This window comes from Danio rerio, chromosome 4 (genome assembly GCF_052040795.2).
Source record: "Danio rerio strain M-AB ecotype USA chromosome 4, GRCz13ab, whole genome shotgun sequence".
Lineage (NCBI taxonomy): Eukaryota > Metazoa > Chordata > Actinopteri > Cypriniformes > Danionidae > Danio > Danio rerio.
Window position 1 is genome coordinate 11,582,501 of NC_141024.2, and position 25,846 is coordinate 11,608,346.

The following is a 25,846-nucleotide window of genomic DNA, read 5'->3' on the forward strand; positions in this document are numbered from 1 at the left end:
GGGCAGACTGAGAAAACATTCAGCGTAATGCGAGAGCAAAGGCTTATTACTTTGGACTCATCCAGATCCAGCTTCCTAAGCGCTCGTCTAACGTAGTCCGCAAACGACGTGGCTTTGGAGTAGACATTCCCAACACGCTTCTCGCTGCCAACAGGACATAAAACACACATCAGACTACTGAATCATAAATACATTTAAATCACTGTTAAAATAAGTTATGTATTATGCATAGGGTGCTGATGTAGTCTAATATGCAAATGTACACTCAAAAAAATGACTTTTGCTGCTTGTTTAAAGATCAAATAACCATTTGCATAGCCAATCAAATGCTCTTTAGTTACTGGCATGCCCGCCCACTTCAAGACGCTTCTCATTTGCTTTTCATTTGATGCATTTGAGCTCAACCACTCTCACTGGTTTCCAACCACCTATTTCTATGCAAATTTTGGATATGCGCATAAAACACTGTTGATGAAAATGCCAAAATGCACATTGATAATGTATGCCAATAACTGAGTCGGATAAACTTTTTATTCGATAAGAAAAGATGCACATAAACTACGATGGGATAACTTCTACCGAACAAATTCCAGTATGTGCATTAAAGAAAGTCATGGGATTTTGTAATAAGAGATCATGTGATGATTAAAACGTCTTAGAACGAACAAACCAGCAGGCTGAGCACGATGTAAAACATCTGAAATATAGTTTTGATCAATCATACTACATTACTAATTACCTCAAGAATTGTTAAGAGCGTACGTGCTCCACGTCTCATGCCTTCAAACGCCACTATATGTTCATTGCGTGACGGCGTTATCTTTTAAGATGCAAATAATTTATTAAATAAAGAAAATAATTCACACAGCTTGCCCAAACGAAGCAAACACTTTAGATATTTGTCGCCAGTAAATCAGGAAGTGACAATTTGCTCCCTTTGACTCAGTGGATGGAAACGGTTCATTCGCACGTCTTTTATGTGATAATCCAGTTTTGCACATAAAATTAACTCACATTTTTGGATGGAAACATAGCAGTGATAAAATAAAATGCTATTGGCTGTATTTTAAAAAAGGGAGGAGCTACACTATGTCCCACTCTGTCTTTGTGTTTCAGATTAAGTCAAACATCAAATAAAAACTCATAATTCAAAGCACTTCACGGGACCTAAAACTACTTATTTAAAATTAGTTGATACCGTACAATTCTTCAAGTTTTTTAGGAAAACTTAATAGTTTTATGTTCAAACCACTTATATTTGTAAAAATGATTAAGTGTGCAATCACACTATGCTATCTGAACTGTGGCCACGCACATTTCCCGGTTCTTTTGACAAGTGTGAGTGCTCTGAATCAGTTCAGTTGGCCGGCCCTGGCCCGGTTAGAATTGATGTGCCAGAGCACGGTTCGGTTGGGCTTCTGGCGTGGTATGCTTGTAGTAAAGGACTGTTTCATATTGATTTATTAAGCATTCTTACTATTCAGTGAATGCAAACTGTCATTGTTTATTAAAATGCAAACTCCTCACTGCACGTCAGCTGCATCTTCAGCAAACCTTCTAGTACATGCAGCACGAGGACTTTAATGATAATTTATGAGCGTTCGGCAGAATATTTGACTGCATGTCACTGCATCCCAACGACTAAAAGGATTAACTAAAGCAATCTCCACTGTGCTGAGCGAGAGCGCTCCTCTTCCTGTTAAACTAAGCAGTCGCATCACCGATGATGTAAGCGCACTTAGGTTTGGAAGGCAAAATGCAGTGTGAGTGCAGGCTGTTGGGGTAGAAGGGACAATCACGCTTCAGCACGGTTCAAGGCAACTGTACCTAGTGTGAGTACACCCTAAGTCAACTTAATCGATTTGTGTTGGGACAACTTGAAACTGGGTGGAACCCTGCATTTTTTTTACAGTGTAATAACTTGCACCCTTTATAAAGCTGCTTTAAAACTATCAGTATTGTGAAAAGCACTATATAAAGTACTTTTAATAGTTAGAATTACATTGAATAGGGTGAACTTTGCACTACTTATAGACTTACGCATTACCGTAACCTGATGGTTTAGCATTGACTCATCGAGGTTTATTAAAGTTGAAAACAGGAGCTTTAGGGGTTGAGTTACAAGCATAAGTCACCAGTGAATCAGATCTGCTCTGCAAAAGCCACAATCAAGTATCTTGATAAACACTTTTCAACCTCCGCATAAGAAAGGAAGGACCAGAGGGAATCTGGATGCCTCTTTATTCTCTCTTCTAGTTTACCAAAGCTCTCCCGCGACTAAAACAAAGGCAGGCGCTTGTTTTCTGTCTAATGAGCAGATGATGTGTTGAAAGCGCTGTGGATGAGATATCTGATCTGGGTGTTTTGGAGAGGATCGGCGTCAGTGAGGGAGCTCAATATTTGTCATCGGGTGCGCTTCACACTGAGAATGGCTCATCAGGGGGTACAGGCTGTGTGTTTACACTTTTACAAACAAACCAGGGCAGCTAAATTATGATTATGGTTTTGCACAAAACTAAAATTAAATTTTCAAAGCTCTAATATTTGGTTAATATCAGGTTTTGGATTTTTTTTTTTTTCAGATATTAAATTTAGTGGAAAGTTTCCAAGATCATTATTGCTTCCCAAAAGAAAGATCCAATTGTGAACAGCCTGAAATGAAGTTCTAAGTATTACTAGTCTGAATTTAAGCAAAAACCGATGCATTTTTGTAATAAATTTGCATATTACATGTCCCAGGTCTTTACTGATGACTTGAAAACAATGACTACCTTGACCTATCAACACTGTGAATGAAACTGAAACCTGATTGTTAAGCTAGCTTAATGTTGTTTTTTGTGTCTAATCTAGTATTAAAGCACTTTTGAAGCATGATGGTATGGGCTGTTTATATCACTGTGTTTAAATGTGCTGAGGAAGCTTCTGGAGCTGAAATTTAGATATGGTAATGGCTGTTTGGTTTTAGGCATGCACCATTAGAGATTGACTGAAGCCCTAACCAATCAAAGCAAAGCAAACTGTAAAGAAGGTGGGGTTTAAAGAGTGTAGGTCATTGAGTGAACTGTTTAAGACGCTGTGAGAAAAGAGTTGATGCTGCAATGAATATTATAAGAAAATCGAAGTGTTTTTGATCTAATATGGATGTAAATCTACAGTAGGATGGATTTAAAACAAAATTAGAAAACTTTATATTAGCATAATAGGGATACTTTAATTTTGCACTAAAAGCTATAAAACAGACCAAGTTATTAATTAAAGCATGCATGTACACTTAAAAAATTAATATGGCAAAAAGTCATGAAAATAAATGTTTTTATGCTACTTTAACTTATTTCAATAAGTTAATCAGGTTTAATTTAATATTTTCTTTGTCAGTTTGACTAATGTCAAGTCGAGATGAAAAGAAAAGTTAATTTAAATGAAGAAAAATTAAGAACCTCTAAAATATTTTTGACCTAATATGGATGAGAACCTACAATTGGAAAGATCTAAAACAAAATCAGAAAACTTCATAAGTAAAATTTTGCACTAAAAGTAATAAAACTGACCAAGCTACTTATTATTAATAGCATGCATGTACACTTCAAAAAATTATATGGCAAAAAGTCATGACAACAAATATATATACATAAATCAGAGAATGAAATTGCATACCTTTTAAGGACTTTTTAAGACTCTTTCCTTACATTTTATGCCCTTGTCGCCGACATTTTAACTCGCAGTACATTTACTAATTACTGATTGTAAACTAATACATTATTCATATACTGAATAAAAACGCTAATCCAGCAGGTGGCGCCAACAGAAAAGCAGGAATTACAGTGTTTCCCTGGTTACTGCAGTAAACAAAGCAGTGTGATGTCAATGTGATTTCCCGAAAACTATGCAACATCCCAATATTTAAACATTAAATTCAGGCAAACTTTAGCATACTGATATGAAATTGAATACATTGTAAAATAGCATTTAAGACTTTTAAAATACTTTTTAAGGGCCTTAAATTTCTCCTAATGGATTTATCAACTTTTAATACTTTTAAGACACCCCTGGACACCTTGTTCAATGAGTTAATCAGGTTAAATTTAATTGTTTTTGTCAGTTTGATTGATGAAAGTTTAAAAGACTAGGTTCATTTGATTCAACTTAATTTAGCAGATTCATCTTTTTTACCATGTAACAAAAAATGCTCATACATCAAATATGGCATACAATCTACAAAGCAATGTTAGTGCACATGATGGATACCTTTTAAAGCAATCGTAGTGATCCTGTAAAATAACATGGAGAACCGCCCGATAAAACAGTGACTCCATCGGCAGCTGCAGCAGAGAAAAAACCCAGATAAACCACAATCCAAACAATTTTGCTTCATTTCAAATCTGATTTTGCTTATGTTTGCTTACTTATTTATCTTCTTAATGACATTATTTGAAGTGTTTGTCCCAGTTACGGGAACTTCAAAAACCCGATTGGGTCATATTTTCCATGACAATTATGTCATCTAAACAATCAGACATGGAGAAGACAAAAAAGCATGGAGATTGTTCAGGCTGACCGCTTCACCCCTGAACTCTCCCTCGCTTTTTTCGAAAGAGGAAAAATCAAATTAAAATACACAGTGCATCTAATTAAATCAGATAAATATGCATATGCTGTCGAGCCTGACCGACACCACTATGATCAGCTGTGCAAACAGTTCTGATGGGATGAGACTGCACTCCTTATATGAAAATCCTGCAGGGGAAATGGCTTTTTAATTGAAATATTAATATTAATATGATGCATGACACAATCAAGTACTCACCCCTCCTCCGGCAGACACTCTTTCCAGAGCCTGAGAAGAGAAAAAAATAGTTTGTGAAGAACTTAACATGAGCCAAGACTGCAGAAAACTAGCTTAAATTGAAGCATTGTCCATCACTTTTAATTTAATAGATAGATAGATAGATAGATAGATAGATAGATAGATAGATAGATAGATAGATAGATAGATAGATAGATAGATAGATAGATAGATAGATAGATAGTTTAGTTAAATGTAGTTTAATGTTTGTTACAACATTCAGCTCATAAGCAAAGGATGTGGTTGCAGATGCGTGGGCAATGTGAGATGTTTTCGTGATGTGTGATGTACACTTACGAGACACGCCGACATCCTGGCATTTCGACCACAGAAACAGGCCTGATCTTTGAGATACTGACTCATAGGGAAACCACACACACCATCACTGGTACACCCTAAACAACATACACAAAGCAACACAACAAATAGAAAGAATCAACAAACTGTTATAAGCTATTAGTTACTAGTTAATTAGTTAAAGTTATCAGTAATTATCAAAGTTATGGTAACTAATAACCTTAAGTTTTCCGATGTGCACCTTTTGTAAAGCCACTTTGAAACAATAATTATTGTGAAAAGTTTTATACAAATAAACTTTAATTAAATTAAATTTAATCACATTTTAACATAAACCACCATTTAAAAGTTTGAGGTCATTATGTTTTGTGGTTTGATGCATTTATTGAGCAAGGATGCATTAAAGGTAAATTTATTATTTTAATACATGTAATTTGCTTTTGTATTTATCTATAACATATCACTGTTTCCACAGAAACATGAAAGGGCATGTCCGAGTTATTTATTTTATCATAAAATGAACAGATTTAGCAACTAGATTATTTATAGTATAATTAGTAATGCATTGTAATGTAATGAGGGTATTTATATAGCGCATTTATCGTGTATGGCTATACACTCAAATGGGGGGTCTCTCCACACCACCACCAGTGTGCAGCATCCACTTGGATGATGCGACAGCAGCCACAGAACAATGTCACCAATGTGATCACCACACACCAGCTATAGGTGGAGTGGAGAGACAGTGATACAGCCAATTCTATGGATGGGGATCATTGGGAGGCCATGAAGGAGAGAATTTGGCCACGACACTGCAGTTATACCTATACTCTTTACGAGAAGAGCCATGGGATTTTTAATGGCCACACAGAGTGAGGAACTCACTTTAGCGTCTCATCCGAACGATGGATAGTAATAACATTATTAATTGAAAACATTCATTCTAAAGTCTAAAATATAACATATTAAAACAAATCATTAAACTTATTTTGGATTCAATTCTAATAGTAAATTCAGATTTAATTCAGAAAAAAAAAACATTTAAACTACAAATTTATAAAAAGTAATGCAGATAAAAAAAAATCTAGAAATAAATAAATAAAATAACTATCATAAATAATTTAAATACGTTTAAATAGCACATAAACATATTTATTTGATAAATATGATTAAAATTGAAATTGGTTTACTACCTGAATGCTAAAATAAACTTCATTTGGAAAAAATTAATTTAGCACTATTTTAAAGTGCTATTTTAATTGCAAATTAAAAAAAATTAAATATATCCTTAATATATTTTTGATTAAAAAGCAACCACGGTAAACAGTAAAGACTCCTATGACAAAGGCAAATCATTACCAACTTAAGCTTTTAGAGTATGTCAAAACTAAAATCGATCTTTAAACGCTGAACATTTTGTGAATAAGAACATGTTGAGCACATGCCATTCAAACAGACCCATAGTGTGGTTTGGGGCCCATTCGTTGCACAGATAAACACTATTTACTCCAGATATCATGCTAATCTAAACCATGCCAAGCTGAACAGGATCCAGAGTCCAGCACAGGCCTGAAATATGTGCATGTGTGCGAAGCAGCAAGTAAAGAAACATGTACCGTGGCACTAACTTCATTATGAAATGCTTAACTCAAGAGTGAAGCTTGACATTGTTTTAAGACAACCAATCACCAATTTAATGACCGAAGACAACTATAAATAAGACATTCAAAAGTTGACTGCTTAACTAACGATGTTTGTGAGTGGGACTTCCTGTTTCCTGCTTTAGCTGGAGCCTTTGCGGGGGCTTTTTTTGATTTGAGTCAGCAAATGCAGGCCTACGGAGATACTAAGAAAAGTAACTCGCTGTCAAACTGAAAACATTATAGAAGTTAAATGTGCTACGGCAAGCAATAATTTATGCAAAAACTTTGTGACTGTAAGGGTGCTGCTAGTGGGACAGAAATGACCCACTTCACCTTTAAATGCACAGCATGATTTATACAGTGGAGACCAAAATTAGATAAAAGAGCAATGACTACAGCAAGAAGATTCCAATTAAAATTTCAGAAGGTTACAGCAGTCAAAAATGAGAAGGAAGTGTTTGTGTCCTCAATCTGAATGACTTCAATACATGTCAGGCCACATTAGGTTAACTAATCTCTCATAGAACATCACTAGGCATCTCTCACAACATGACTAGTCTCTCATAAGACATAACTAGTCTATTACTAGTCTATAACTGTTGTATCACTGGTCTCTCACACTGCTCTGGTGTTTCTTGCTCATTTTCAGTCTCTTCCACAGTTCAATGTGGTGTTTTTTAATCTATAACTTCTGAGTCAAGTTTAGGTCTGGACTCTAGGCTGGCCATTTCAGTGATTTTAGCCCTAAGGAACTGTTTTACCCCTTTTAACATGTTAAAGGTTTCATTGTCTTGCTTGATAACTCTGGCTGATTGGATGGTGAACACAGAGATCTTCAATTCAATCGATTTTTAAGACTAGAATGCTTAATATACTGTATATTTCCATTCGGACTCCATTTGTTTCATTACTTTTTAATTCTTGTACAGAACAAAAATGAGCCGCTGAAGCCCTGAAATCTCTGACATCATCATGTTGAAATCTCCACATGTTGTACTGACTCTTCTTGATTTACTGAGATCAAACAGACAGTCTGTTGAAGGGGAGAGTGTTTGTGATGTCAGTCCAACATTCGCACACACTTTATGCGCTTAAGTTCTGTCCCTGCAGCAACTGAGAGGCTGTGATGTGATCCCCAGGCTTTACATGACATTAAGACGTTATTGTAGTCCCGCTGTGCTACACAGCAAGGGACGCTGGCTTAATCGACAGTAATTATGTGATCAAAATATCATATTTTGTAGGCAGTCCACTCCTTTCTGCAGTGCTTGTTCTGTGAGTAAGTGTGTAACATAAAGAGAAAGACAGACAGACAGAAACCACATGCTCTTTTGGGAATAGCACCATGTCTTAAAGGGAAAGTACGCCTAAAAATAAAAAGGGATAATGTTTTGAAACATACAAATTAATAGTATGCAAAACATAAAATAACATATTCAGAAATGTCTCTATTTATTTATTTATTTATTTATTTGTCAAGTCCTTTAAATTGTTGCAGTTGGTTGAGGTTGTTTTGGACTGAATTTACATTTTCATAAGCCAACCATAAATTCACTATTTAATTAACGCTATTTAACAAACTAATGGTTTATATTGCTTTATTTTGTATATATTTTGACCCAGGATTGCCACAGAATTGTAAAAGAATAACAATTTTTTTATCTGATTATTTATTTAAAAATAAATAAATAAATAAATAAATAAATAAATAAATAAATAAATAAATAAATATATATATATATATATATATATATATATATATATATATATATATATATATATATATATATATATATATATATATATATATATATATATATTATATTTAATAATAATAATAATATAATATATTAATAATTGCTTACATTATTATTACTGCTTATGAATAAAACTACCTAATATATTAATTTATTTACCAAACAACAGCAACAATAATTACTCATTATAAAAGAATGGGTTATACATTCAGTTTTTATATAACTACTACAACATATATCAATAATAAATCAATATTACTCAACTTTTTTGTGCCCCTGCTTGGTACAGGGTTGCACATTTCTGGTAGAAACATTATGCTACGAAACACAATAACACATATCTCATCTTGTTTGAAGACCTGAACAGATCAGCCTCGGTTAAACAGTGTGTGTGAAAGTGTGTGTGTCTTTATGAACAGGATGTTTTCTTACCCGGTCTGTCCTGATCAAACTCTTCAGACAGCAGGTGGTAGCAGCAGCCCACACTACACACTGCCCGCAGCTCCTGCTTGGCCCTGAACATCCGCAGGGAGCTGGAGGCCAAATCTCCACACGTGTGCAGGCCAACCAGAACTGCATTCTGGGCACCGGCAAGGAAAAAGAGAGAGGAAAAACGTCATTTAGTGAAATCAACACAGACCGGTTGCCATCTCTCATTGATCATCATAATCTGCTACAGGACACGTCCAAGTCCTTTCCCATTCTTAAGCTCAATTTCACCCAATTAACATGATTAGGATAATCATAGGCACTTCGCTGAGCCGTAATAACAACGATACAACTTCAGCTCTATAATCAAAGCACTCAGCTGGACTATTATCGAAGCATATTGTTTCTCTAAGTTATGTATTATATCTTTCTTTTATTTCTCATAATTTTAAAACCTGTTTATTTACATTTCTTTGTTGTTGTTGTTTTAACTTTCATATACTTGTCTCTTTTATTCCTGTTTATGTAAAGCACTTTGAATTACCATTGTGTATAAAATGTGCTATTTAAATAAACTTGCCCTGTCAAGTACACATTCGTTGTTTGATTCTGAGAGAACGTCATATATAATGTCATATGTTCATTCATAACACATTTACACTGACAAATGATGCATATTTGTTCATTATGCTTCAAATAGGAAAAAAAAGATTTCTAACATATAAAACTTTTATTAAAGCCTTCAACTAGGCTGTGTGAGAAAAAATATTATGCATACAATTATTATAATAATCTGCTACAGGACACGTCCAAGTCCTTCTCCATACTGTTATTGTAGCATATTGTGCATCCTGCATTATTTTATAAGTTTAGCACACATCCTTTATTTGATCCTGAGTGAATTTCATATGATATTAATTCACATTTGAATTAATCTCTAAGATTAATATCCCTAATATAAAAAAACATTTTTAAAAGCCTTCAATTAGACTGTGTGAGGAAAAAAATTAAGCATAAACTCAAAAATACAAAACTGTCTTTAAATAATTAATTTTTTTATAATCATACAGAATTATTGTACATTTTTATTATTATATAAACAGTTTTTTAGTAGTAACAGTAATATTTATTAAACTAAATTTAAACAGAACTATAAATTATATTAATAAAAAAACATACTTTAGAAGAAGTAATAATTCTAGAATGCATTATTAAGCTGTAATAGTTAAGTATATCAAATAATATAGTTATTTTTACTAGTTCCCCATCAATAAACTAATGTTACATCATTATGATTATTATAACGTAGTTGCTATTATAAAAATATAGCTGTTTATGTAAATACTGTTAATGTTTTTAAAGTATTTACATATTTTTTTTCATTGCTGTTGTTGTAATTTTCAATAATATTATTTATAAAATGTATGCTTAATTACTTAATGTTAATATTACTTGTATATAATTATCACTATTATTATTTATTCATTCATTTTCCTTTGGCTTAGTCTCCATTTCAGAGGTCACCACAGCGGAATGAACTGATAATTAATCCAGCATATGTTTTATGCAGCGGATGGCCTTCCAGCTGCAGCCCAGTACTGGAAAACACCCATACACACTCATCTGCACACACACTCATACACTACGGCCAATTTAGTTTATTCAATTCACCTATAGCGTATGTTTTTGGACTGTGGGGGAAAGCGGAGCAGCCGGAGAAAACCCAAATGAACATGGGGAGAACATGCAAACTCCACACAGAAATGCCAACTGGCCAAGCTGGGAATCGAACCAATTTCTTGCTGTGCCGCCTCCACTATTATATTGTATACAATTTATTACGATAGTTTACACCACAACAATATTATTTATTTAATAATACGCAATAAATTCCAATTAAAAGAATGATGATTCGGGTACAATGATTCTTCCTTGGTTCCCACCACTCACCTCCAGCTCTGTGATCAGCGTCTTGAGTTCAGTTTCTGCAGTCACATACGAGGTCAGAGGTGAAAACAGGCTGCTGTTGCTGTCTTTCCTCTTCCCTTCTCTGGCTTTCCTCTCCAGATTCTCCCTCTTCCTCCTCTCCCTCTCTTCCGCACTCAGCTTGCTGGGATGAACTCGAAGAGAGACGTCCTCAATGACGTCCAGCGCCAGCAAACTGAGGAAACTGCTTCCTGAATCTGAATCACTGGGGTCTAATGGACATTCTGCAGCATTATTTGAAGCTAATAAATCCCTAGTGACTTGTTGCGATAAAGCACTGCTCTCAGTTTGTGCTTCAACCCCTTGTTTTGTAATACAGTTTTTGCTGCCATCACTTTCATTGTAGTGTTCTCTACTCTCATCATTGCTCTGCACACAGTTATTCTCAATAAATCTGTGCTGCTGATAAGCTTTGGAGAACTTCTTCAGTTTCCTATTCCTCTCTTGAGCTCCGTGTGTGTTGGTGGTAGAGGAATCAATCCCAAATACTTGTAGATTATACCGCATTGATAGATAAGAGCATAGGTAGCCTTTTCCTGAACCCACATCTATCACCTGAAAAGATAAAAAAGATGCAATTCAGAATAAAATGAATCAGTTTTTAAGTAAATAACATTAGGAAATATACTTACCTGTTTGACTCGGCAGCATTTAGCTAAACTTGCAACAACTTCAGACATCGACTGCACCTCATGAGCCTTTTTCCAGTTCATGAACTCATCTGGTGCAAGAACCTTATTTGATGACTGTCCTATGGAAATTAGAGACGATGCATGAAATATGACCTTGTAATAACCTGAATGTGACATGCATAATAATCACAATAGATATGCAGTGAATGTAAATGAGTTTTTTCAGTGCTTCTGCAAAAAAAAGTAACCTGCTGCCGTGTCTCCACACATCAGTCTCAGATTGTGCATGAGCTCCTCCAGCTGCATACAAACACCCAGACCAGGTAAACAGTGCGCTTTTGCTGCCCTCAGAAGGGCTGATATGTCCAGCAGTTTTTTGGAGGCATTGCAGAAACCAAACGTGGTGTTTTCCTTCTCTAAAAAGCAAAAATAGAAACACGTTTAATATACTCCACTTCAGTGAAGCGTTAAAAAGTAGATTTTAATTTACAGAATTATTAAAGGGGATAAAAAAATATAAATACAAAACATTCAAAAAACAAAATAAAAAAATTAACCTTTGCAGGGCTCAATATTAAGGACTGCCCGCTGGCCCGGGGCCAGCGTGCAAGATGCTCAGGACAGTATACAGAATGGTTACTGTTTGTCAATTGCGTGCTTTCATGCCCAGACGTTTGTTTCGGAACCTATCTCGTTTGCCCAGTAAGCGCAGTTCGTGGCATATGTGAATCGGTCGGACATCGCCAGAATGAGGAGGTCTTGGCTCGATTGAGCGGATTATAGTGAAACAAAACGATCCAACAAACCAGGCTATATCACAGTGTATTATGGTTGAGTAATGGCCATATATATGGCTATATGAAGAGAAAATAACAAGTAGGGCAGGATGTCATTTCTACTGGCAAATGTGCGTTTCATGTCTAATATGAAAATGAAAGCATGCTGAAATATTACCATGTGCTGTTTATCCAATGACCGAAAAAATTGACCGAAATAAACATCTAATAATTTATCTGATAATTAGGCCAATTATTTTGTTCATTTGTTTTGTTCCTTTTTTAAATTGTCAGTTGTATTTAAATAAAAGTTATACAGAATAACTAAATGGCTTTACTTCTTTTTGGTGGGGCCAGAGAAAATTTTGGCAGGGCAAGTAAAAAAATCCCAATCGGGCCAGTAGAAAAAATCCCTAGCGTTGAACCCTGCTTTGTAATGTAGTCTTCCCAACCCTTGACAATAAGTTAAATTAAAATTCAATTTGAATTATAGCAAATGTCTTAATGAGCATTTTCCCAAACTATAAATATGTATATATGTGATGTATGGTAAATAAATGCGTAAAATAATGATTTACAGTATATAAAGTTCACAAATGTCAAAAAATACTTTTTAAAATATTCATAGTTTTTTTCATAATTCAACCAATAATAATACTACAATGATCAATGGAATTGTCCAACCAAAATGCATATTTCCTTACCACTTATTTACACTCAAGTGGTTCTAAACTTTTCTTAATTTCTCTCTTGTACAAATAATAAGATATTAAAAAGAATGAAAAAAGCCAACATTCACAGAACAAAAAGCACTATGGAAGTGCGATGGCTGTTTTTCCTCCAACATATCCTTCTCAACAGATTAAAGAATACGTGTAGGATAAGTAAATGATGACAGAAGTTTCATTTAGTGTGAACTATCCCTTTAATAACAGTTAATCCGCTTTCTTACCTTCTAGCGCCCCCGTGCTGTCCTGTGTGGAACTGATGGCACACAACACATCCTCTGGGCTGACACTGATGAACGTGCTCCAAACACCCCGCGTGTAAAAGTCCACAGTGTGTGCGTTTGAGATACTTAAAGATATGGATAGAAAGTGCTTCACTTCATCTATCTTCTTTTTAACCGCCACGATATGTAGGTCATTAAAAGCCATCATTAAAAGACACAGCAAAGTGAGTAAACATCAGGGGAACTGTTAGCTGTTGACACATTTTCTGTATCTAAGGCATAAGTAGTCAAATGAAGATGTGATTCAATTTAGGCGAACTAATGCGCGGCCATTTTGGGTGTACCATGGAGCGTTGTGTTCAATGGGAGACTTAAATATATTGCCCTTACACTAATGTCGTTGTTTTGACTAGTAATGCCTTGTTGCGTCATTTTTGTGCGTCTTTACACGAGTAACATCCGTTCTGTCCACATTTTAGTGTGTGTACATGGTAATTTAACGTGAAACATGGCACCTTTTAAACAAAACGCTAAAAATAAAGGTCCGATTAGAGGAAAACAGTTTAATAACAAGTTTCAACGTGGTGGGTTGTCTCACAACGCCAAAAGGAAACGAAAATGGGTTCCGGAGGACAAGGTTTTTGATGGTAGCTTAAAAGAGGGTGAGTATCTGTGTTAAAATACAGCCATATAAATACATAAATGAATATGAAAATGCATTTAAATACATTAAAGTGAATGTACTTATGGTTCAATGACAAATCTACCATGCAATAAACATCTGTAGCACACGTGTCTAGTTCCTATTAAGACATAAGTAAATATTATAAATAAAATTACATACATTTTAAATACATTTATACATTTTTGTAATAGTATGTTGTCAGATAATTTTGGAAAAATGTCAAAATGTTTTTTTAAATAGCTTACAGTTATGCATTTAGAGAAAAAACTTTACATCATCGACGCATACATATAAAATATGACTGATAAATGGTCAATAGAGTTAAAAAAAATGGCTACTAATTTAATGTAATGTGTCCGAATATTTAATTTGCTCCTAGGTCAGGGGTTTGCATTCAAAAGGAAGGAGAAGGTAAAACATGAATACAACAAACTTCTTCGAAAGGAGAGGAAGAGAAAGCAAGAATCAAAAGTCCAGTTGCAGGAGGAATATCCTGAGCATCTGAAACATCTTTATCTGGCTGAAAGAGAACGACTAGATGAAGAAGAACAGGAGAAGAAGAAGAAAAGATGTAAAGGAAGAGCCGTAGAGGAAGACATAGAGGAAGATGATGATAAACTAAACAAGGATTTGGGTTCTTCTAGCAGTGAAAAAAACATTACAAATACATCGACTGATCAAACTATTGCTCCTGCTTCGTCTAATGAACCAGCGCAGCCTGAAAGGTATAGTAACAGCCAATGTACATGTTTATACAATTATGCATATACAAATTATAGTTAAGCTATCCATTTATATTGACTGACACGTTTTTGATTTGTCTCATCAGCTCACACAAGACCACATTTTTCCAAAGGAAACAGAACATATCATCATATCAGAAGACTAAGCAAGAATATGAGAGGATAAAAGAGGAGCGTGCACGAAAAAGAGAGGTGAGGTGGTCTAATCAGCTAATGTAAGATGATCGCTAGAGCTAAACAACACATTCACTTGTTAAGTAGTATCATGTAATTAATAAATAGGCGTATTCACTGTCCTTTAATGAAGCTTTATTATGTAAACATACACATTTTTACATTCAAGATTGTTGCATTTTTTTACATCTGTGTAGGAAATCTTAAAAGACAAAGCTCAGCGGGAAGAGGCTTTGAAGAAATACAAGGAAAAGAAAATAGCCACATATCAGTTGTTGAAAAGAAAAACCAAGAAAGGACAGCCCAATCTAAACCTGCAGATGGAGCTTCTGCTGCAAAAGATTCAAGCTCAGCGCAAATGATACAGTGTCAGCCACAAAATGAGACTGTTTTAAGATAAATAAATGGAACATCTACATTAAACTGTGCTATTTTGGTGAGTGCATTGTTTTTTGAACACAAGGATGTATATATCTTTAGCACACAATGTTGATATTTTTATAATATACAAATAATAAAATACTAAATTGTCCCATAAATCAAGGTGCCTGTAAACAATAGCAGCTACAGCAGTAAATATGATTACTTAGTATCTATAAAAATATCAATGTATCAATATTTTTAGGTAGATTATGCTGTCAGCACATGAACTGCCTAAACGTGCCTTCCTAAATAATCATAGCATTTTGCTTAATTTTCCCCCTTTCTTCTGATTGTCTTTTTAAAATTCTTTGTAACATGAAAAAAAGTTAAATATATTTTGAAATGCATTTTTATACCAATAAAAGTCAAATAGAAAAAAAAATCATATACTAAAATGCACCGTCTAGTCATATAGAAATATTAAAGAAATACATAGAAATGATGCATTAGTAGAAACAGAAGAAACTCCCAGTAGCTCCTGTAAATGTATTATGATTTCCTGAGCAGAAGTAGCGGGTTTGGGCATTGAGTTAATTGGAACCCTCTTTATTTGACTCCTCCACATCATCAGTCTGTTTTTAAAAACATAAACCAGTTCAGCTCTCATAGTTACAATTAAATCAATAAAATCTGAAAAGACCCATGTCATTTTTATTGCAGCTTACGACTGCCTAAAACTTCCAAAAAATTACATGATGATTTAATACCAATAGATGCATGTTCAGTATTAGCCTTTGATAATAAAGTGCAGTTCTGTGTGACTCACCGGTTAAACTCTGCAGGTTCTGTCCAATAATGATGACATCATCGTAAAGCTCTGGTGTGTCCACTGCACAATCAGGAAGATATAAACAGAACAAATGTTCTGACCATTAGTTCAAAAATTATTCTAAACATGCAGAGAGTAAAAGATGGACATCAATTTACTGTCTCAGTTTATACATTTAAGGATATAAAATTAATAACATAAAGACACCTGTCTCATAATCTGGTCTCAATCCATCAGTGATGACATCATCATAATATCCTGTTGTGATTTCCTTCATCGTTTCTCCTGCATCAAACATATACATACATTTTTGTGGGAAAAAAATGAAAATAGCTTCAAGCCATTGGTATTGTTGACATCATCAAATGTGTAATAGTCTAATAGGAGGAAAGTTTTCATATTTTAATAACTCTGAAGTCACTGAACATATTTAACTTAGTGATTTTACTTAAAGTATGTGATTTTGATGTTAGTTACAGTTTATATAGTTTATGCAGTGGTGTGAAAAAGTGTTTACCCTAACTGATTTCTTTATGCATGTTTGTCAAACTTTAATGTTATAAATCAGCAAAAAAATAATTATATTATTATAACACAAGTAAACACATAATGGAGTTTAGGAGTGAAGGTTTTTATTTAAGGGAAAACAAAATATACAACTACATAGCACTCTGAAAAAGTGTTTGCCCCTTAATGTAATAACTGGTTGTGCTACCCTTTGCAGCAAAAACTGCAATCAAGTGTTTTTGATAACTTTAGTGATACAGTTCATGCCACAGTATCTCAAATAGATTCAGGTAAGGATTTTTGACTAGGCCACTCCAAAGTTGCTGGTGTGCTTTGGATCATTGTCCTGTGGCAAGAAGTTATTTTACATCATATATAAAGGGACACACACTCTCCAAAACATTCAGCTTTTGTCTCGAAGTCCAGTTCAAAAGTTCTGGGAATCATCAAGAGGTTTTTTTGCAAAACTGACATGAGCAACACTCTGGCAAACGCATTTTTTCACAGAGGGCTATGTTGTTTTGGATTTTGTTTTCACTTAAGAAAAAAAACCTGTAATAAAATTTTGCATGATATATTTACTTGTGTTATCTTTGATAAATGTAAATCAGTTTGATGATCTGAACCCACTAAAGTGTGACAAACATAATGGTAAAAAAAAGGTATTTGTGAAATAGTTGTACCACTGTATGTATGTATGTGTATATGTGTATGTTTATAAAACGTTATATAATGTATATATATAGTTTGCACATCAAATAATGATATGTACTGAGTATGGAAATTTTAAAATACTCTTTCTCTCTAACCTGGAAGAAAATCGTCATCATTTTCATATCCAGAATGGAGTTCTTTAGAGATTAAACTCCCTGTGAAAGAAGAACAAAACATTAATAAAACATGTTCAAAAGACTATTGGATTGTATTGAAATATATTAAACTGAGTGATGATAAAACACAAATATTAGTTGCCTAGATTTTAAAGGCAATACAGAGAAATTATTATTATTATTATAAAATGTGTCCTTACATGAACCTATTCACTGTGTTCAAGAAATAGACACAGGAAGAGATAAACACAAACACCTGCATCTACGGTATGTACAAAAAAAATGAGCCTTTCTTATTCCCCGCTTAAAACTTACAAACACACACATGTAAACACGCACCTGCAGCTCTGTGCCTGTGGTTGTCTGTCAGGAATTCTGTGGTTTGAAGCAGGAGGTTTAACAGGCTAATAATAGATGAACATCAACTGTCTGACAGACTCTCTTACTGTACTAATCATAATAAATGAGATTAATGCTCATGTCTCACCCGTGTGAGTGAAGTGATTGTGTTTGTGCTGAATCTCCTCATAAACAGCCTCAGTGGTGGTCCTGTGTGTCCTCTTAGAGAGAGCTGTGAGTGTCGACACACAAACCTGCTGTCAGTTCACAACACATGACTGATCACACACTGAAGAAGACACAATATGACAGTCTCTGGATCTCTCCTACCTCTCCTCATCACTCTGTTCTGCTGAATCAGTATAAGCAGCGGCACTAAGAGCAATAAGAGCACAACTCCCAGTACAATCAGCAGCACTGGGGGGACTGGGAGACTTTCTGGACCAGTTTGTGGAGGAGAGACTGATGTTGAGCTCACTGTCTGAGAAACTGCAGCAGAAGATGATGCTGATGTGGCAGGAGTAGTGGACACTGATATATCCGGCAAGTCTACTAAGACAGGTTTAAAAGCATGCAAATGACTGATTAATTTTTTTTTTTACTAGAATTAAAATGATTTAAAAATCTGTCAGTGACCTGCACAGGTGAGTCCAGCGTGCTTTTTGTGGGAGCAGTCAGTGTGGTTGTTCAGGGAGAGAGGACAGTCCCACAGGTGAAGCTCAATCCCTCTGCACTGGACTCTGTTCAGCCACACAACACCTTCACCAGCACCAAAGACTGAATTCCCATCAGCCCTCAGTGCTGCTCCACAACCCAGCTGCCTGCAGACCACCTGAGCATCACTGATGTCCCAGAGATCATCACAGACTGAGCCCCACACAGCGTTATGATACACCTCCAGCCTCCCAGAGCACCGGCCGCCCCCTCCACGCAGTCTGAGAGGAACATGAGCTGAAACACACATCAACATCACTGAACTGCTTTAACACATTTACAAAAAAACACAGTAAAGTTGAAGCTGAATGCCAATTCATAATAATGTCAGAGCTAAATAAAGTAAATGGCTAATTAGGAAAATACAAATTTACATCAAGAATTAACTTTGTTTAATAAAACTTACTTGAACACTGTCTATGGTAAAGAGATGGTGACGTAGAACATGTCAAATTACTCCAAGAATCTCGAGCCTGCTCTTCTAATATATAAATACAAATAAAAAAAAAATAATAAAAAATATAAATAGAAATCTGAACAAATTATGAAATTACATTTGTAATCTGTAATTAGATCTGAATGTGTCGAAACATTGCACTTTCAAAAATTATTTTGCTCTCTCCTAATCATAATTGTTAATTATTCAGACATAAAGTAAACTTATATGTGAAGAAGCATGAATATATGATTAAGATCATATATTATTGAACTATCATCCTACCTGAGCAGCTGATTTTGGCCACTTCATATTCATCATTGCAGATATTTTGTCCCCAGGGTAAAGATGGACACTGCCACAGATTTGAATCATGTGGTCGACATGTTACTTTATCCAACCAGTTAGGAGCTGATTTAAGCCTTGATGTTGAATCAGACAAAACACCAGATCTTCCACAGTTCAGCTCTTGACAGATCAGACTCACTGTGTCTATTTCCATCTGATTCCAGCACACATTTCCCCAGGATCCATTGTAGAAAACCTCCACATTCCCTTCACAGCCCTCAGTTAACCTGATCTCTTTAAACTCTACAGTGAAACATAAGATAATTTAACTTTAAACCAACCATCTGTTATTTATTATACATATTTTATTTTTAATTTCTGCTCTCAACCAAAACTTTTATTTCAAACACTGGATCTTATATATGCTGTATATGAAGTATATATGGTTCAAATTAAGGTTAATTGAATTTTTCAAAAGCTATATACACTATTGTTTACCAGAGCAGATGACTCCTACATCCTCCTTGTGTCCACAGTCATGTTTCCCCCAGCCTGGAGAATAGCAGCTCCACAGGGACGTCTCATTCCCCTCACACTCCACCTCATCCAGCCATATGGGTCCAAAACCAGGACCAAACCAGGCTGGTACCTGCTGGTTACTGAGGGCCACTCCACACTGCAGCTGTCTGCACACCACATGGGCATCTTTAATATCCCAGGAGTCGTCACAAACTGTCCCCCATGAGCCGCTGTGAAAAACCTCCAGCCTCCCTGCACAGTCTCCCCCAGAACCCACCAGCCTGATGGACCCGCAGCCTGATATTCAGAGAAAGAGAAACACATTATTTATCAGGAACAACTCCAGAATCTGCCCAGATGTTGTTGTTCTCACCAAGGCAGGTGATTGACAGCTGTTGTGTGGAGCTGCAGTTGAGAGTTTGTGGAGAGCTGCAGTTCCCCAGATGAGCTTCACTCCCAGAGCACTGGAAGCCCATCACACACTCATGACTGTGTTCAGGACTGGATAAAGAGGAGCTCGAGAAGTTGAGCACAGAGCCACAGCCCAGCTGTCTGCAGACCACAGAGGATTCAGTGAAACTCCAGGAGTCCAGCAGAACCTTCCTCCAGACCTGCTGGATCAAAACTTCCACCTGCCCCTCACACTGACTCTCTCCAGACAACCGCACCAGACCCTCATGAAGAGCCAGAGATGAGTCTGAAGAAAAACATGAGGCAGTTTATTAATATATAAATACATGTAATTTATGTAATGTATTTTTTTCAATAAAATGTCCTCACTAGAGCAGATGACTCCAACATCTCGTCTATGAGAACGTTCAGCTCGACTCCATGAAGAGATTAAACATTCGGAGAGTTTTGTTTCATTCCCGTCACAATCAAACACATCAGCCCAGATTTCACCACTTCCCTCTCCAAACCAGTCTGATCCCACAACAGACACAGCAATCCCACAATTCAGCTGTTTACAGAGGACACTGGCAGCTCTCATATCCCAGCATGCATCACACACTGTGCCCCATTTACTGTAGTACTGACGTTCAACTCGACCAGAACAGGAGTCAGGACCATTGACCAGCCGGACATCAGTGTAACCTGGACAGAAAATTTAGGGTTGAGTGAAGAAGTGTCAATGAGATCACAAGCAAATTAAAGATTGCATTAATAAAGTAAGTTAAACTTTGAGTCTTCAATACCAGAACATGACATTCTTATGCCATTTTTATGGGTACAGTTGACTATGAATGAAGATATTGGACAGACGGATATATGAGGCTCATTTCCTCTGCAGCGAATCTCTTGTGTCCACATCCGAGCGTCTCCTTTGTTAAAAGCAGCAGCTCTCAGCACCTGTACAGGAGCCCCACAGTCCAGCTCTCTACACAGAACCTCTGCATCCTGCTGGTCAAAGGCAGTGTCACACATTGTGTGCCATGTGTTCTCTCGTAGTATCTCTAACTGCCCAGAACAGCGAGAAGCTCCAACTAGCCTGGACCCTTGAGCAGAAAGACAGCAGACACACTTGTATAACTTGTAGACTTTATAACATTCAAATAGTACATTCAATAGTACATTATTAATTATTACTGGTAAACTTCTGTCCTTCCTAAAATACAATGGTAAATTAAAAAAAAATCTCTTAGCAATATTATTATTGATTAAAGGCAGTTTGGGGTGTATACAACTTCGGACCCTCTTAAAACTTGAGAAAACATGCATAATTACTTTCCTGACCTTTTGTAATTATATAAGTAGACATATGCAAATATTTAATTATTCGATATATCATAATAATGGACTGATATCATGGCTAATCCAAATTATTGAATATAGTATATTATTAAAAACAGAATATTTACTATATATTTTTTTAAGAGTGTCTCTTAAGAATATTTAGATATTATTTGTCGTGGTGTTCATAACAGTGCCAAATGATTGGAGACTCGGCTAGCTTAATAGTCAAACATGAACATTTTTACATGTTAATCTGACCTCTTACATGCTGTAATATTGATTGAAAATTCAAGTAGACTATTTATAGGACTATTGTACATTAATACTGTGCAATAAGGCTCCAATAGTTATCATTTTATTTATCTAAACTCACAATGAAAACTATATTAAAAAAAAAAACTTTTATTAATCTTAGGTCATTAATCTTGGTTTATGCCTATTAACCTGGTAAAATGATAGTCATAATCCGATTACAAGTTGTATTCATTTTATTATATGCAATTAGTAACTAGTAAAACTCAGTTGTATTTTTAAAAGTAATATTGACATATTTATTAACATGACTTTATTTTACTATTGATTTTAAAGTATTGCTATAACATTTACTAATATTCTAAGTTCAGTATTGTTTTTTTTAATTTATTTTTGCAAATTATTAGTAACCATTTTTATTTGACTTTTGAGAATTTCGTTGCCAATTTGTCTTGATTAAGTAATAGCGAAAGCAAAAATGCTGATACAAATTGCAATAAATTGTCCTGTCATTTAAAAAAAGAATTAAATAACAGGACATTATTAGATCATCATCTTCACATATGTTTGGTCACATGCTGCTACCATTAACTAATATGACAATATTTCAAGAATCATTTATATATGACATTTTTATTTCTCCCCAATGAGCCTCATTCAGAGACTAGATATAGTAAAAAACTTTCTGTAGTATTCAATAACACAATATAACAGTCTGTAAGTCAGAGGAGCTAAAAAAACTGCATGATTTGACAGTTCAAAGTTCTGTCATTTTTGCTGTAGAAACAACAGAATATTAATTGGGATTACCAGAGCAGATAACCCCAGCATCATCAGCATGATTAGCCTGATGTTTTCCCCAACCAATTGATCGACAGTCCTTTAGTGCAGATTCTGCTCCAGTACAGATCACATTAATAATCCAGACTTGTCCTCGCCCTTGGCCAAAGTAGGCCTGCTTAGGTGCACCTACAGCCTCTCCACATCCCAGTTCTCTACATACCACTGTAGCATCAGCCATATCCCAGCCAACATCACTCACTGTTCCCCACTGACCACTATGATAAACCTCCACTCGACCAGCACATGTATTGCCACTACCCACTAATCTTAATGTTTCTAATAAAGGAGAAAAAAAAACTATTTTAGCACGGTGGAATTTACACAAATATATGATTTTGAATCAAAATTGTGGGTTCCTACCAGAACACACAAGTCCAACATTACTGTTAGAGGAGCAATTGCTGTGAGAAGATGATACAGGACAGAAAGCAAATTGATACTCATTTCCTCTGCAGTGAATCTCTTGTGTCCACATCTGAGTGTCTCCTTTGTCAAAAGCAGCAGCTCTCAGCAACTGTTCAGGAGCCCCACAGTCCAGCTCTCTACACACAACCTCTGCATCCTGCTGGTCAAAGGCAGCATCACACACTGTGTACCTTGTGTTCCCAGAAGGCACCTCTAATCTCCCTGAACAGCGAGAATTTCCAACCAGTCTGATGCCTAAATCTACAGGAAATATACATGTAAATCATTATAAATTAATGCCTTAAAATATTCAACAAGTTCTATACTGTTAATAACTTAAATGCTATTACAATGTTTTAATTGCCAACACACACTTCTGAGTAACTGAGCAACTGTAATTTTTATGTGGCTTACCTGAACAGATAACACCAATATCCTCAATATGTTTACAGTCATTTACACCAATCTTTCTTCGTAGGCATTTAAATATTGAGGATTCAGATCCACTACACCTCACATCATCCATCCAGATTTTTCCTGATCCAGGTCCGAAGTGAGCAACACGCATTGTATCTGAAGTATGGGTACAGTTCAGTTCTCTGCACACCACTGCAGTGTTTGTCAAACTCCAATAATCATCACACACAGTTCCCCACCGTCCATTATAATAAACCTCTAATCTACCAGCACAGGAATTCTTACCACCAACCAGCCTCACGTTTGCTGTAGACAAGAAATAGACAATAATGTAAAAAGTAACAGCAGATAACAACAACAGATGCTGAGCCTAATACTGAAGGAAGAAAAGCAGAAATTTGCCCTTAAAAAAAGGAACATTTAGATTAAAGCAAATATTAAACATAAAAAAGTTAATTTTATAGTCTATCACTAAGTAAAATGAACTCCCGCATGAGTGTATACATACCAGCCCTCGTTAGTCTCAGCACAGTAGACAAAAAAATCCAAATTAAAAATCTCCCCATCTTCACTGATCATACACGCTGCTTGATAAACTCAGAAATGAAATGTTCAAGAGACAGAGCCAGATGAGTTCACAAGCACCAAACAACAAGCCAATCAAAGTCACTTTTACCTTATTAGACAGAGGAGAGGAAATCATCAAAAAGTTTCATTGACAAATCAGAAGGCGTATTTATGATTCTTACCATATTTATTAAAAATACGTCAGCACCGATGAAAACGACTCCTCCTCCACCTAAGAGAGACACTTGACTGGGGAGAAACATACAAGAAAGAGGGGTGACAGAGTGACATGTACAGGAAACTGATTACAGTCACATGAAACATTCCAGTTATTTACAGCATCAAAGCCCAGCACCTGCATACAAACAAATACAAGCACTGATTGACAAACAGATTGCTGCATGCTTCTCACATTAATGATTTCAAAACATTAGTAGACTACTAAAATTAAACACAACATTTTAACGATCATATTTAATTATTATAAAATATTTAGAAGTATTTCTTAGCAATATATCATGTTATCCGACTACTCAACATTTTGCAAATGAAGGAGAAGCGAGCATTTTTTAAATTAATATTTTTACAAATAAAAAAAAGGGGGGGGGGGGGGGGGAACAGCAAAATATTCCTATGGTCATACAGAGTTATTCACCAAGGAGAAAGTTTGTGATCATCACTGCAATACCTACCTATTCCTGCGGGCGGCAGTAAAAGACTAGGCCACAGGTGTCAAACTCAGTTTCAAAAGGGCCGCAGCTCTGCTTAGTTTAATTCCAACCCTAATTAAACACACCTGATCAAACTAATTGAGTCCTTCGGGCTTGTTTGAAACCTACAGGTAAGTGTGTTGGAGCAGGGTTGGAACTAAACTGTGCAGGGCTTCGGCCCTCCAGGAATTGAGTTTGACACCCCTGGACTAGGCCGACTGTTGTCTGTGAGACTGTGCCTAAAGTTTTACTCATACTTCATTCATTTTCTTTTCGGCTTAGTCCCAATAATAATCAGGGGTCGCCACAGTGGAATGAACCGCCAACTTATGCAGCATATTTTTTACGCAGCGGATGCCCTTCCAGCTGCAACCCACCACTGGGAAACATCCATACACACTCATTCACATACACTACGGACAATTTTTTAGCCTACCCATTACTCATACTTGACCAAGGTAAACTGATTTTTTCTTATAATACTTCAGTAACAAAGTCACAGTTTCAGTTTTCTGTTTTACAAAGAAGAATTCATTTTGGCCTAATTCATAGATCATTTTGAGGGATGTAAACAAAAACAATGGTCCCAACATGTTTCCTCTTTTACATTTTTAATTCCTATAGCTTCCGAGAATTTAAAAAGCGACACACATTAATAAATAATGTTATGACAGCTGTTTTAACATTAAGTTATGATGAATTGCTTCTTATTACAGTTATAAAAGAGTTTAATAACAAGCAGGAAATGTTCATGGGCCAATGACATGGCTACATTGAAACTTTTTATATTTTTTGAAGGGGCTTTAAGCAGGCACTTATCGCTGAGTGATGCAATCTCAGCTTGCATCATAAAGGCTGCATCCAGATACTATTGGGGCACTTCTACCCGAGTCTACAGCTGAAAGAACACACTTTAATGATGCAATAAATCAGACAGAAAAGTTTAAGGCATGCCTTAATATTAAGAAATATCAATATTTTGAGAATATTTTACGGCCCATGACTGTGTAGTTTCAGTTTAGTTTTATGGTGCAAACTCAAAAATCAAACACGTTTTGAGGGGTTTCTTTATAAATATACGATTGTGGTTTTTTGTCCCATTTTTAGCTTTACATTTGTTAATTAGTGACGTAAATGACAATTACTTATTTTACTGTTTGGTTTATTAACTGTATT

At 35.6% G+C, this 25,846-nt stretch overlaps 3 protein-coding genes across 7 annotated transcripts in view; 1 reads left to right on the forward strand and 2 right to left on the reverse strand.

Moving 5' to 3' along the window:
• mettl25 (methyltransferase like 25) overlaps nt 1-13,589 on the reverse strand; it is a 21,584-nt gene extending 7,995 nt beyond the window's left edge. For 3 of the 4 annotated variants that reach the window (XM_087247550.1, XM_087247548.1, XM_087247549.1), the window contains exons 1-9: nt 13,316-13,589; nt 11,836-12,003; nt 11,588-11,706; nt 10,920-11,510; nt 8,973-9,120; nt 5,141-5,238; nt 4,805-4,834; nt 4,246-4,319; nt 51-144 (exon numbers count right to left, since the gene is read on the reverse strand). In XM_087247550.1, the coding sequence (XP_087103676.1) occupies nt 51-144; nt 4,246-4,319; nt 4,805-4,834; nt 5,141-5,238; nt 8,973-9,120; nt 10,920-11,510; nt 11,588-11,706; nt 11,836-12,003; nt 13,316-13,523 (1,530 nt within the window). In that variant the 5' untranslated portion in view covers nt 13,524-13,589. The remainder of the gene's footprint in view (nt 1-50; nt 145-4,245; nt 4,320-4,804; nt 4,835-5,140; nt 5,239-8,972; nt 9,121-10,919; nt 11,511-11,587; nt 11,707-11,835; nt 12,004-13,315) is intronic. The other variant, NM_001045057.1, reaches the window with a different exon arrangement.
• Nucleotides 13,590-13,768: 179 nt separating this feature from the next.
• On the forward strand, nt 13,769-15,279 carry ccdc59 (coiled-coil domain containing 59). The gene is made up of 4 exons (NM_001045054.1): nt 13,769-13,977; nt 14,380-14,725; nt 14,830-14,935; nt 15,115-15,279. The coding sequence occupies exons 1-4, from the start codon at nt 13,824-13,826 to the stop codon at nt 15,277-15,279; spliced, it is 771 nt and encodes a 256-aa protein (NP_001038519.1). The 5' UTR covers nt 13,769-13,823.
• On the reverse strand, nt 15,031-24,082 carry LOC110439355 (scavenger receptor cysteine-rich type 1 protein M130). Of its 2 annotated transcripts, XM_087248061.1 has the most exons (18): nt 23,902-24,082; nt 23,391-23,699; nt 22,932-23,237; nt 22,539-22,847; nt 20,939-21,238; nt 20,523-20,837; nt 20,116-20,439; nt 19,722-20,039; nt 19,221-19,526; nt 18,906-18,980; nt 18,422-18,736; nt 18,116-18,334; nt 17,934-18,017; nt 17,786-17,821; nt 17,426-17,485; nt 16,317-16,394; nt 16,107-16,169; nt 15,031-15,912 (listed from the first exon to the last, which is right to left on the reverse strand). In XM_087248061.1, the coding sequence occupies exons 1-18, from the start codon at nt 23,957-23,959 to the stop codon at nt 15,908-15,910; spliced, it is 3,480 nt and encodes a 1,159-aa protein (XP_087104187.1). In that variant the 5' UTR covers nt 23,960-24,082; the 3' UTR covers nt 15,031-15,907. The 2 variants fall into 2 exon arrangements, with proteins under 2 accessions (XP_087104187.1, XP_087104188.1); XM_087248062.1 differs by lacking the exons at nt 22,932-23,237; nt 23,391-23,699; nt 23,902-24,082 and having other exon boundaries at nt 22,516-22,927.
• Between the last annotated feature and the right edge of the window lie 1,764 nt (nt 24,083-25,846).

Bases quoted from the DNA above. Each gene is read 5' to 3' on its own strand.
- ccdc59 (NM_001045054.1), top strand. From the start codon at position 13,824: ATGGCACCTTTTAAACAAAACGCTAAAAATAAAGGTCCGATTAGAGGA. The intron at 13,978-14,379 runs GTGAGTATCTGT...ATTTGCTCCTAG, and splicing joins TGATGGTAGCTTAAAAGAGG to GTCAGGGGTTTGCATTCAAA. The intron at 14,936-15,114 runs GTGAGGTGGTCT...ACATCTGTGTAG, and splicing joins AGCGTGCACGAAAAAGAGAG to GAAATCTTAAAAGACAAAGC.
- LOC110439355 (XM_087248061.1), bottom strand. From the start codon at position 23,959: ATGGGGAGATTTTTAATTTGGATTTTTTTGTCTACTGTGCTGAGACTA. The intron at 20,440-20,522 runs GTGAGGACATTT...GTTTTTCTTCAG, and splicing joins TGTTGGAGTCATCTGCTCTA to ACTCATCTCTGGCTCTTCAT. The intron at 18,737-18,905 runs GTAAGTTTTATT...TGTGTGTTTCAG, and splicing joins TTACCATAGACAGTGTTCAA to CTCATGTTCCTCTCAGACTG.